This window comes from Populus euphratica, unplaced genomic scaffold, assembly GCF_000495115.2.
Source record: "Populus euphratica unplaced genomic scaffold, PopEup_1.0 scaffold2138.1, whole genome shotgun sequence".
NCBI lineage: Eukaryota > Viridiplantae > Streptophyta > Magnoliopsida > Malpighiales > Salicaceae > Populus > Populus euphratica.
Window position 1 is genome coordinate 1606 of NW_011501973.1, and position 11253 is coordinate 12858.

The window sequence follows — 11253 nt, forward strand, 5'->3', positions numbered from 1 at the left end:
CTTGTAATGCCTAGTAGTGCCGTGGAATACAATAAATAGTCCCCTCAAGCTGATCGAGAAAACGAACTTGAAGGTGATTGAGAAAATCAAAGAGAGATATCCATTAATAATAATAACCTTAAGGCTACACCCACAAGTAACCGATTGAAGCAACATTTTATTCTTAACTTCGTTTTAGATAAGTAACCGATTGAAGCAACATTTTATTCTTAACTTCGTTTTAGATAAGTAACCGATTGAAGCAACATTTTATTCTTAACTTCGTTTTAGATTGGTAAGTGATGTTTTAAAATATAATTTATATTATTGTATAATATATTTTTTAAAATAAAAAATTTAAAGTTTAAAATTTATAAAATTTATATTTTTAATTTTTATAAAATAAATAAAAATATTAAAATTTTTATGATCGCTTGATCATTAAGATTTTGATATTATATAAAAAAATTATTTTAATATAATAATTTAAACTATTAAATAAAATTTTAAAATATAATTTATATTATTCTTTAATATAAAACTATCATTTAACAGAGCACAACTTCATAAATAACACGAAATTAAACAACCAAACATTATGTAACACTCATATATAGTGATTAATGGTAGAGGTTCAAACCAACTATAAAAAGGAAAAACCTCTATGCCACTTTAGTCTCCAATATGAATCCAGCCGAGCTTTTTTCCTTTTTCTTAAGACCGACCATTTTCCCCCACGGTAGGCAAGGGACAAGAAACGGTGTTCGAGCTTTCCTGGTTTTCTTGAGAATGTTGAATGTAGAGCCCATAAATGAGATGTACAGACGAAATTGCATTATTGCAAATACTAAGACAGGAAGGAATGCAGCAATGGAAAGGAGTAATGTTGTCAACTTTTTCTCTGACTGAATGAGTATCAAGATTGTGGCCCCAAAAGATAGCATGGTCGTTATCACAGCAAAGAAGAGGAATGTGAAGCCAGCAACAAGTTTCCGAGGAAGAGAGATGTGAAATTCTTGTTGCTCAAATGGAGAGGTCAACAAAGACAGAAATACCACAAGCGAAGTCAAGGAGCTTGCTAAGGAAACAACATCCGAGATAGTGAAAACCACAAAATAGGGAGAGTTGATGAAGTTGGGCGTGCCATTCTTATCAGAACCTCCGGGCACAGTATAGGCAGCAGCAAAGACAACAGTAGCAACAAGTGCAGCTACTGTGGAACAAGACTGAGTCGTTTCCTTTATCCATTTTTGTGCATTTTTCAGTTGGTCCTGGTGACTCTCTTTGAAGAGCTCTTCTGCAGTCTTGCCTTCATCGTTCCGAAGCGTGACATAATGAGAAGGAATTACCTTTTGCACTTGCTGCAATAATCGGGAGATAAATATGATTGTTATATAAATGGAGTTTGTAAATAAAACAACGTATTATTTAATTCAGTATAATTTTTAATACTATTTAAGTTGTTGGTTCGGGTGACAAGGAGAACTAGATCAGCCTGATGTCTTAATTAGGTGACATGTCTACCTTTCATTAGCATTAAAATCAATTTTTTACAGTTTAACGGTTTTTCTATAACCTTAATTGGATTGGATAACATGGTTGAAACATATTTTTTAACAGGATTTGTGCTCTTATACACCAAATGGATAATCTAGTATCAAGTCTATGAATAAATTTTATCCGGAGGTAAAGACAAAGGGATAAAAAGGGCTCACCTCAAACCATCGCAACTCCTCCTGAAGTTTAAGTGCAGGCCCAGGCTTGGTTCCTCCTCTGTAATGCTCCATATCTGCAACATGGTGCAACAATGTGTTGCCCGTATTATCAATAACTCGTCGCAGTCTAGCCAATGGTATTTTCTGATGCTTCACAAGTTTGAAGATCTTTTTCTGGCGATGGATGACGGCCACATCCACAATGCTCTGACCCTTGTCATTGAGCTTCTCAACAGCATGGGGATATAGTTTTATTATCTCCCACACAATCTCTTCTATTCCATTTCTAGCTGCAATCAACAATGGGACTTCTTCTATTTCTATTTTTTCTATTTCTATTGCTTTGCTAGTGATTTCAGAAGTGTGCCCCAAATAAGAGAGCTCGTTCTCTCCCTTTTTAATTGCCCCCCCGCCCATTCCCTGCTCTGCTTCTTTTCCTTTATTTTGTTCTCCTTGCATAACTGTTGATGAGGGTGGACCAGTTTGTTTTACTTCTTGTCCTTCCTCTGTTATGCTGATGCTCCTCCATGACTCATCTTTCTTTATTAGGATTTTGACAAGTCGTAAAGCGAATACATTCGTTCTTTTCTGGTTCCAGAATCTTTCTAGCCTTGCTGGCCAATATCCTACATCATGTTCATGTGAAAAGGGAACGAAATTAAACATGGATGAGAGCTAGCCATTTTTATGAAGTAGAAAGAAATGTTCATAATGATAATAAAATGTGAAAAGGTAGAGACATGCTAAAATTAGTTGAAGCACAATTAATTATCATATAGAAAACAAAACAACAGCAACATCTAAGTCATGCCGTTTGTCAATATTTATTGGATTTCTTACCAAAATATTTATTGACAAAAGAAACAAAATCTTGTATCGGTTACCCTCCAACAAAATGGATTTCACCCACTTTTGAAGCGCACTCCTTAAGCCTCGAATCTCAAGTTGCTGTTGTTAATATTCTATATGATAATCACCAAAATATCCAACGATTAGATCTCCAAACTAAAAATTTATCGAATTAAGTACCTGACTTATTAATTAAACTTTTTCTTAACTAAATCTTTCTATCCACATCCATTAAATGGTTTTAATCGCAACAAAAACCCAATTAATTAACCTCTTGATTGTTAAGTTATTGAAGATATAACATCAAATCCCATTTATCGAGCCTAAGGATTATGCAAGTAAAAAAAATCATTTCAATGTAAAAATTAAACTATTAAATCAGATTTAATTTCATGAATTTTTTTATTTAAACTCACCAATACACTTTTTCGTACGGAAGCGATAATTATGAGATGTAGCTCAATTAGTATTAGAACCACCAATCTCGCATAAATAAATAATATGAATAAATCATCCACCATGATATTTAAATCTTTTCAATGAAATATAAAAATAATTATCAATTAAGTTTAATATAGTGGATGATCGATCAAGTGAAGATCATAAAATCCAATTCGAATCACAAACCTCAAAAATAGATTACAATTCGAGTCAGAACCACCAATCTCACATTATACACGACTTGAGTCTTTTGAATCAAAGTCAATTATCTAATTCAATAAAAATATACACATCTTTAAGAAATTCCTTTAATTTTTTAAACTGTTAATTTTTTTGTTGAGATTTTTAATTAAATTGAAAAAAAAATGCTTGGATGATAGAATTTAAACTCATGATTGTTTATCATTTAAATTATAATATTATGTTTAAAAATATTTTAATAGAAATTTTAAGCTATTAAGTATGACAAAAGGTCACATGAAAAATAAACATATAAAAAGAGAGGGTTTGAAGAAACAGTACCTTGAGGCAAAAATCTGCAGCGTAATAGATTACTTATCATTTTTGAGTCTGCAGACGGGAAATATAACACTTGTAAAATTTGGAGGAAGGAACATACAAGTTTGTTGGATTTAAATCTTCGTTTAAAAAAAACAAGAAGAAAGAAAGCGAATAGAGACTGGCTACATGATTCAAATATTTGGTCAAGCCATGAAATTGAAAATTCTTATGATTCCTGAATTTCAACATGAATGAAATGTATTCAAAATTCAAAATTGAGAAGTATAGAGGTTGTGTCCAATACCTTTGGGGTCCTTTAAATAGTTGAGTAGGTTACTGCGCAGGGTACCGCTCTCAAGATCTTGCATTGCCCTGCACCAAGTTTGTACCTGTGATTTTACCTCGTGATGACGTATAACAGGAAGGCCTGCAACATAATTTAGAGTTCAAATTATGTGTGTGTATATGTATATGTGTATGTGTATGTGTATGTGTATGTATGTATTTGTATATGTCCATGGTATTCGATCAAGAAATATGCATGTAGGCAATATTGCAAGCTATAATAATGTGGTTGGAGTAGGCATACAACTGTAGATGAGTCTTTCACATATGCCCATGTGATAGCTACTCTCAAAACCAGTTGGCATTTCGGCTAGAGTTGCAGGGCCGTTCTGCCCATTTTGTTCTCCAAGTTGTGGAGCGATTCATCCAGTTCTAGCAGCAGTAAAGCTGTTTCTGCATTCATGAAATTAGGAATAGAATAATTATACAATGTCTTATGTATATATGTGTATACTTATTAAAATTGAGAATTATATAAAGAGAGGAATAACTATTACCAAAGTGTTGCCCTATGATAGCAGCGCCGAGGATGGACAGGCCATCCTTCGATCGCTGGCGGTGAATTGATAATATGCGGCCATTACAATCCACGCATTCTTCTGGTTTGGTCTTTATTAAAAACTCCACTATTTCTGCCTCACCAAATCCAGCAGCTGTATACAGTGGGGTTTCACCGTACTTATTAGTAATGGAAATTAGGTCTGGACAACATTCTACCAAGAATCTTACAGCCTCATAATTCCCATAGATGGTTGCCTCGTGAAGAACCGTATTTCCAAACTTGTTTCGTGTCTCCGGTAAAAAGAATTCTCTTCCCTCCGTGATTTCAAGTAAATCTTTAAGTGGTCGCTCTTCGTTGCTGTGAACAGCTAGATGAAATCCAGTATCCAAAGAGAGAGTAACTGGAGAGAACAAAGACTCGAAATGTTTCTGATAGTAGTCAACCATGCTTTCCCAATCTCCATTCATGGCTGCTATATAAGGTGTCTCCTGAATCATCTCAGAATCCATATTTGCTCTTCTTCCAAGAAAAGAATCCATATTTGCTCTCTACATAAAATTAGGTAAGTAACCATTGTTAATGAACAATCTCAACTCGAAGCTAATTAAATTGTTGGGTGAAATCATGTTTAGTACTGTTATGTTTTGTAGTGTACATGATACTTTGTTTGTTGTTTTCTTTCTCTCTTTGTAGAGTCACTATTTTACTGGCTATAAGACATATTAATGAAGTTCTTGACTTGGAAAACAAAATTAGGAAGAAAGCAGTAAGCACTGAAAGAGAACCGTAAGTATATCAAACCTTTTAGTAATGGAAATGGTCGAAATGCTCCTCTACCTAGCTCTTGCTAAAATCAATGTCAACAAGAAAACTTGTTTTGGGAGAGATGACATAAAGACACAACCTAGCTTGTAGTTTGAGAACCCTTTCTGTACAATCGTTTAAAGAATGGTTCCATGTTAAAAAGAAAAAGGTAAGTTAGGATCTGTGCGTTGCTTGTTTAGTTTATAAAGTGAAACTATTATGAGAATATAATTAATGAAGCTAAATTTCTATTTACTTCTTTTATAAAAATCTAACGGAATCTAATATATTAATTTCTAATATATCCCTCTTTACTTTATTTGCTTAGTCATTAAAAAACTTAAGCCTTGTAAAGTTTTATATTAAATTAAATAGCTGAAAAACTCAAGTCTTGTAATGTGTGGTCCATTGAATAATTTTTTTTTATATTCCTTTATATTTTTTATATTCAATCAATATGGGATATGATTGCGAACATATGATACTCTAAAATTATATAATTTTATATTAACTTTCTAAAAATCATATATGATTCACATTCTTGCTTCTAAAATAGGCAAGCAAAAAAGAAAAAAGTAAATTATTACTTGTTCTCTCCTTTTCTTTTGGAATAATCCTACTTTAATTGTTCTCAACTGCAGCAACAAGGAAAGTTACATTGAAAGACAAGACAGAAATAGAAAGAGATGTTGGCTTATTATAAAAGTAAATCAGATAAGAATTAGGCTATTTAATGTATCCAATATGCTACACACTCTCTATTTATTAATAGATCGATGCAAGTTTGTATAAAACTAGGTTTAAAGAATTGAATCCATTGCTTCAAATAAGAATTAGCTTTAGTATGCCAAATTATAATCTATATTATTCCATGTATAAAAACTCCTTGCATTATGATAAAATATTGTCCAATCCTTTTATCAATCCTTTCCACTAATGAAACAAATCATCCAAAAAATGAGTTAGACATTATGATAAAATATTTTTAATTGAAAAAGGTTGACTGTAAAACCTTAAATCATTATCTTAACTCAAAAACTTAAGTTTTTATATATATAATTTATATATCATCTTGTAAATGTTCCATACTATCAGCACACATGCATCTTACTTTTCTATTTCTTTTTAAATAATTAAATAATACTTTGTATTGATCTCTTAAAATGCACCTTTTTCTTTTTCTTATCAGCACACTCCTCCTTTAAAAATTATAGTAATTTAAAAATTATTCTGCTTTTTGTAGCTTAAGAACTTGTTTGATTGATTACTATAAAAATAAATATATTAAGATTAGACTTGTGTCTGAATTGTTTTTCTTAGTTCAGTATTAAAAAAATGCATTGCATTTTATAAACCATAATATTGCAGCTTGAAATCGAGATTTATATTCTTGCTTCTGAGCTAAACAAGCAGAAAGTAAATTGTTCATCTTTTTCCCTTTTTCTTTTGGAATAATCCTACTTTAACTGTTCATACATAAGTACTAAGAGTTATTTTAAAATTATTAAATGAACCTCATGTAAAAATTGAAGATTTTAAGTTGAAATAATTGATGTGCAAATGATAAAGGGGGTAAATTGTGAATCTTATAAACAAATGATTGGTTTAAAATGGAAAGAGATTTTTCTATCAGCTTGTCCGAAAATTGCTACACTATTTTGGTCTACGTTTGATAGAATGAGGATCCATGTTATAAATAGAGAGCAATAAAGCTAGCTCCATTAGATGATAAAAGATTTCTACCTTTGACCCATTAATTTAGCTAGCCTACATCTGCAGATTTTTCTTTCTTTTATAATAATCGAAATTTTATAAATAAAACATAGTCTTTACATAGAGAGAAATGGAAAAGTCATATATAAAACAATTAAACCAAAAGATATTCAGCAGTTGTTAATTTGTCCAGCATCAGATATTTCTATCGGACTCCTGTAAAGATCCATCCCTGTATAGGAGAAATTACTGTCCACAGTGTGCAACAATACTGCTAGGTGGTGAAGGATTAGTGTAAACACTGCATTCCAATCGGCTTTTTGTTCTCAAATATTAGTTTATTTCTTGATGTCCAAATGCCCCATAAAATGCCATGCGAAGGCAAAATAATTGCTTTTCGTTGGAATATCCCGGTCACCAGAGCACTCCTGAGGCATAATCCAGCTGCAGTCTAACCATTTTGTGAACTTCATCCACAGTTTCCACACATCATCACAGTGCAAGAAAAGATGAACAAGTACTTTGACCGGTGTCTATCAGATTCCTGTGGAGAAGAAACTACCGAGTGCAGACTCTATTCTGAAGCAAGATCCAAATGAATTGAACCTTCCTTGTGAGTCTGCCTCCTATACTCTAGTGTCCTTGTTATTCAAAATAAATTGAAACCCACTTAACATATGCACGTAATTCTGGAAATTGATTCAATGGATAGATGGTGGCCATTTCTTGAATTTTAATTTCCAAGAAACAGAGAAGGTTTTGGAAACAGAGTGTCAAAGATAGGGAAAGGTACAGTTACAACGGCTCAGCAGCAAGAAGTTAGATCTTAGAGCTGTCTGGCATGTGCCATGCTTGCATGTAGATGCAGAGACTAGTTGTAGAAAATATTTCAACACACCAAGTGGTGTTACAATTAGCAGACATGCTCCGCATAATATAAATTATGTACGCAGAAAAATTGTGCGATGCATAGTCCTGGGAAATGAGAAAATATTGAGGTGTTTTCTTGGGACAAGATTGGACATTGTCGGTGAAGACGGGTTAAAAATCCCTGTGTTTGGGTTGCCTGGGGAAGCTTTGGGCTTCCAAAACGCTGGGGAGGTGCCTGCCCAGTGTTGGCTCTTAGACTTGGCTTAAGAGCTGGGCATTACTACACGCCATTGGCCCAAGCATCGGACTTCCAGTGCCTGAAACCTAGGCTTGGCCCAAGCATGAGGATTTTTTTTTTTATGTGTATAAAATATGCCCCATTAGGTGCAATAAAAGTAAAAAATAAAAATCTCTCTTTTTAGGTCAGGCCTAAACTTATAGAATTATGTCCATTATTGGGACAGAAATCTGTCAGTTTAGGCTTGGTCGGATAGAAATCTGATAATTTTATAACTAGACCAGCCCAATTCCCAACCAGACAAGTGTTCTATTTTTATTTTTTTTTCCTTAAACACATGGCAATCCAAATGGACTCCCCCCTTTCTCTCGATTCTCAAAAAAAAAAAAAAACATATTTTTGAGCTCACTACACTCACAGAAAATCTCTAAATTAGCATACATGACAATGCAAAGTTACAAGTTTAAATACAATTAATATGGTGTCATACTCTTTTCAACTTGCTCGCTATCAAAGTTTAAATACAATTAATATGGTGTCATACTCTTTTCAACTTGCTCGCTATCAAAGTTTAAATACAATTAATATGGTGTCATACTCTTTTCAACTTGCTCGCTATCAATACAAGTCTATCTTTTGTACAAAGCCTAGACCAATAACATAGCGAGGCGGAACAACTAATAACAAGCATAATTTTTTTCATCAATAATATAATTATCAGCATCTTATTTTTCTCTATTTATTTACAAGCCAAATACAGAAAAAGAATAGACCACCCAAGAAAGTGAAAGACAAGAAAAAACAGAAGAGAGCGGAGGAACAGAGGGTTCAAAGCAAACCACCGTCTTCGACTTCGCCTCCCTGCACAGGTAAGTTCTTCATTTCCCTCTCCTTTGTAATTACATGGGTACTGTTCATATACAAATTTAATTCAGTCAGACCTGCAGGGAAGCCTTAACTTTCTCCTTTTCGTGCATGCACACGTCAATTAGTTTACGCGTGCTGGATCACTGGTTTAAAGCCGTGACCAAGCTGGGCTGTTGGATCTAGGCCTATCTATATAGGTTGTAGTAGATTCAGCCTCAAAAAATTAAAAAAATAGTTTTTTAATTTAAATTTTATAAATTTATTTATTAATATCAAAATCAGGTATATCATACTATTTAGATCGTATTATTTATTAATATTAAAATTAAAAATATTTATAGATGAATATTTACTTACACTCAGAAATATTATTAGAAAACCATAAAAAAATATAAATTTTTTTAATAATTTAAGATAATTAATAATGCATTATACCTTAAATATAACACTTAGAAAGTAATAATATCTTTTTTAATGTAATTAGTCATATATTTTATAATTTTTTTGACTAATTAAGTTTTCGTTGACCGATTAAGTTTTTAATGATTGTAATATAATTAAACGTGGGCTCCTTAAATGAGATTGTTTCTCCCAAGAATAAAATACAGATACTTGTTTTTTTTTCTGATAAAAAATTAATCAGTAGTTGTATATACGTGTCAATAATCAATCTTGAAAAACAATGTGTGAATTTGCACACTAGCTTATTACAGGAAAAATTCCTGGCTCATGCACGATTAACCCTTCTCCATCACCTTCACCTGTATGTCATTAAACACTCTTTCGATTTCATTTCCTTTTTCTCTCTTTACGTAGCTATATCATATAGTAGCTGTAACTTGTTGAAATATGAGTCAACTCAGTGTGTTATTGCAGGAGCCAGAAAGAGAAGCACAAACGTTTCTTGCATTGCTTAGAGATCATATGAACGGCACTGGAGATTCTTCAAGGAGAAGATTGTGAATGAGTCTTAAGGAACGGCTAGGATTAAAAGGGTTGGGTTGTTGTGGGGCCACTTGGGGTTTGAGGGCCACCACATCACCAATGATGACCTTGATCATGAACAAGAAGACATGGAGCTGGTTATGGTAAATTCGGGTCAGGAGGGTACACAGGAGAGGGTTTCTTATCCGGTTTGTTTGGATCCGACCCAACAATATTCTTCGGGTATGAACTTAGCTGCTGCTCTGGAAATAATATCATGGAGCCCACCAATGTTACTAATGATCGCCCAAGCTCTAGCACCTATCAACGTACATGATCGCCCAAGCTCAAGTTAAAGAATAAAGTATTTCTTTAAAACGAGAAAGCCAATTTCTAAGTGTCTTTGAGATACACGTACATGATCGCCAAGCTCAAGCACCTATCAAACATCTGAATAAATTGACATTTGATGGCAAAATTAAAGGCATGGACATATCACACACGAACTCAAAATTAGCATATCGTGGAGAAGTATGAACCGTGAGGTACATCTCTTAAGCATAAAGAGAAAACAAGAACATGAAGAACAATAAGTTGAACAGCTAAAGGGACGGGGCATATAGCTTTTAATGGGTATGAAATGGATGTTTTCATGTGATCCGCAAGGTAATATTACATAATTTTGGAAGAGAATGAAAAAGGCCAAAAAAGAAAAACAAAGTAGCTTCCTTTTAAGTTGATGAACTGGCTCTATATTCCCTTTGCCTCCAATTCCATCTTTTGAGAAAAAAAAAGCCTGTTCTTGGTTTTTGCTTGAATCATGAGTTCTCTATCTCTCCATTGTTTCTGACATTCACTGTATTGGACTTTACAAGTTGTGGCAATCTCTTTCTATCTTTTTCGTTGATGTTGATACGCACAAATCTCTCGTCTTTGTGTTTCTTAGAGTTATAGGTCTGAATTATTAGATTCTGTCTGGGAATTTATCTTGACTTCGTCGAGTTTTATTTAGAGGGTTTGTCCAGGTTAATCAGATGATAATTTAACTTATCATATTACCTAATCCTTTGTTTATTAGCATATGCACGCCAGGTCCATAACTATGCGGCCACCAATGCGAACCCTCAAATTTTTTGCAAAGATTACCCTATTGTCCTTGACTACCTTCATAATATTTCATTTGATCCCTCTATATTATTAATTTCCACACATACTCTCCTCTTTATGAATTAGAAACAAATAGTTTCAGATATAAGACTATGCTGTCATGTGTACTTTGAATGAGAGAGTCCTGTTATAGATTGAATGTATACAATAGGCTTTCTTGTGTTGGTAAGATTAAGTTTAAAAATGTTCATTTCTTAAGGTAAAATTTTTTCTTCAAATACTTAGCGCATTTGGATGATTTTAAAATCAATTTAAATGACCATTGATTGAATCATTCTTTCCCAATAGAAACATAATAATTTTTTTTATGATGAATAAATATTATGCAATTATAATTG

General features: G+C 33.0%; 1 protein-coding gene across 2 annotated transcripts; it reads right to left on the minus strand.

Annotated features, from left to right (window-relative positions):
• Positions 1 to 560: 560 nt before the first annotated feature.
• Positions 561 to 5224, minus strand: LOC105118687 (ankyrin repeat-containing protein At3g12360-like). 2 transcript variants are annotated; one of them, XM_011016694.1, is made up of 7 exons: positions 5134 to 5224; positions 4328 to 4880; positions 4075 to 4223; positions 3790 to 3912; positions 3507 to 3554; positions 1695 to 2320; positions 561 to 1340 (listed from the first exon to the last, which is right to left on the minus strand). In XM_011016694.1, exons 3-7 carry the CDS (start codon positions 4133 to 4135, stop codon positions 642 to 644), a joined length of 1557 nt encoding a protein of 518 aa, XP_011014996.1. In that variant the 5' UTR covers positions 4136 to 4223; positions 4328 to 4880; positions 5134 to 5224; the 3' UTR covers positions 561 to 641. The 2 variants fall into 2 exon arrangements, with proteins under 2 accessions (XP_011014996.1, XP_011014995.1); XM_011016693.1 differs by having other exon boundaries at positions 1695 to 2323.
• Between the last annotated feature and the right edge of the window lie 6029 nt (positions 5225 to 11253).

Bases quoted from the DNA above. Each gene is read 5' to 3' on its own strand.
- LOC105118687 (XM_011016693.1), bottom strand. From the start codon at position 4,135: ATGCCAACTGGTTTTGAGAGTAGCTATCACATGGGCATATGTGAAAGA. The intron at 2,324-3,506 runs GTACTGTTTCTT...ATGAACATGATG, and splicing joins CTGCAGATTTTTGCCTCAAG to TAGGATATTGGCCAGCAAGG. The intron at 1,341-1,694 runs GTGAGCCCTTTT...CGATTATTGCAG, and splicing joins AGGAGTTGCGATGGTTTGAG to CAAGTGCAAAAGGTAATTCC.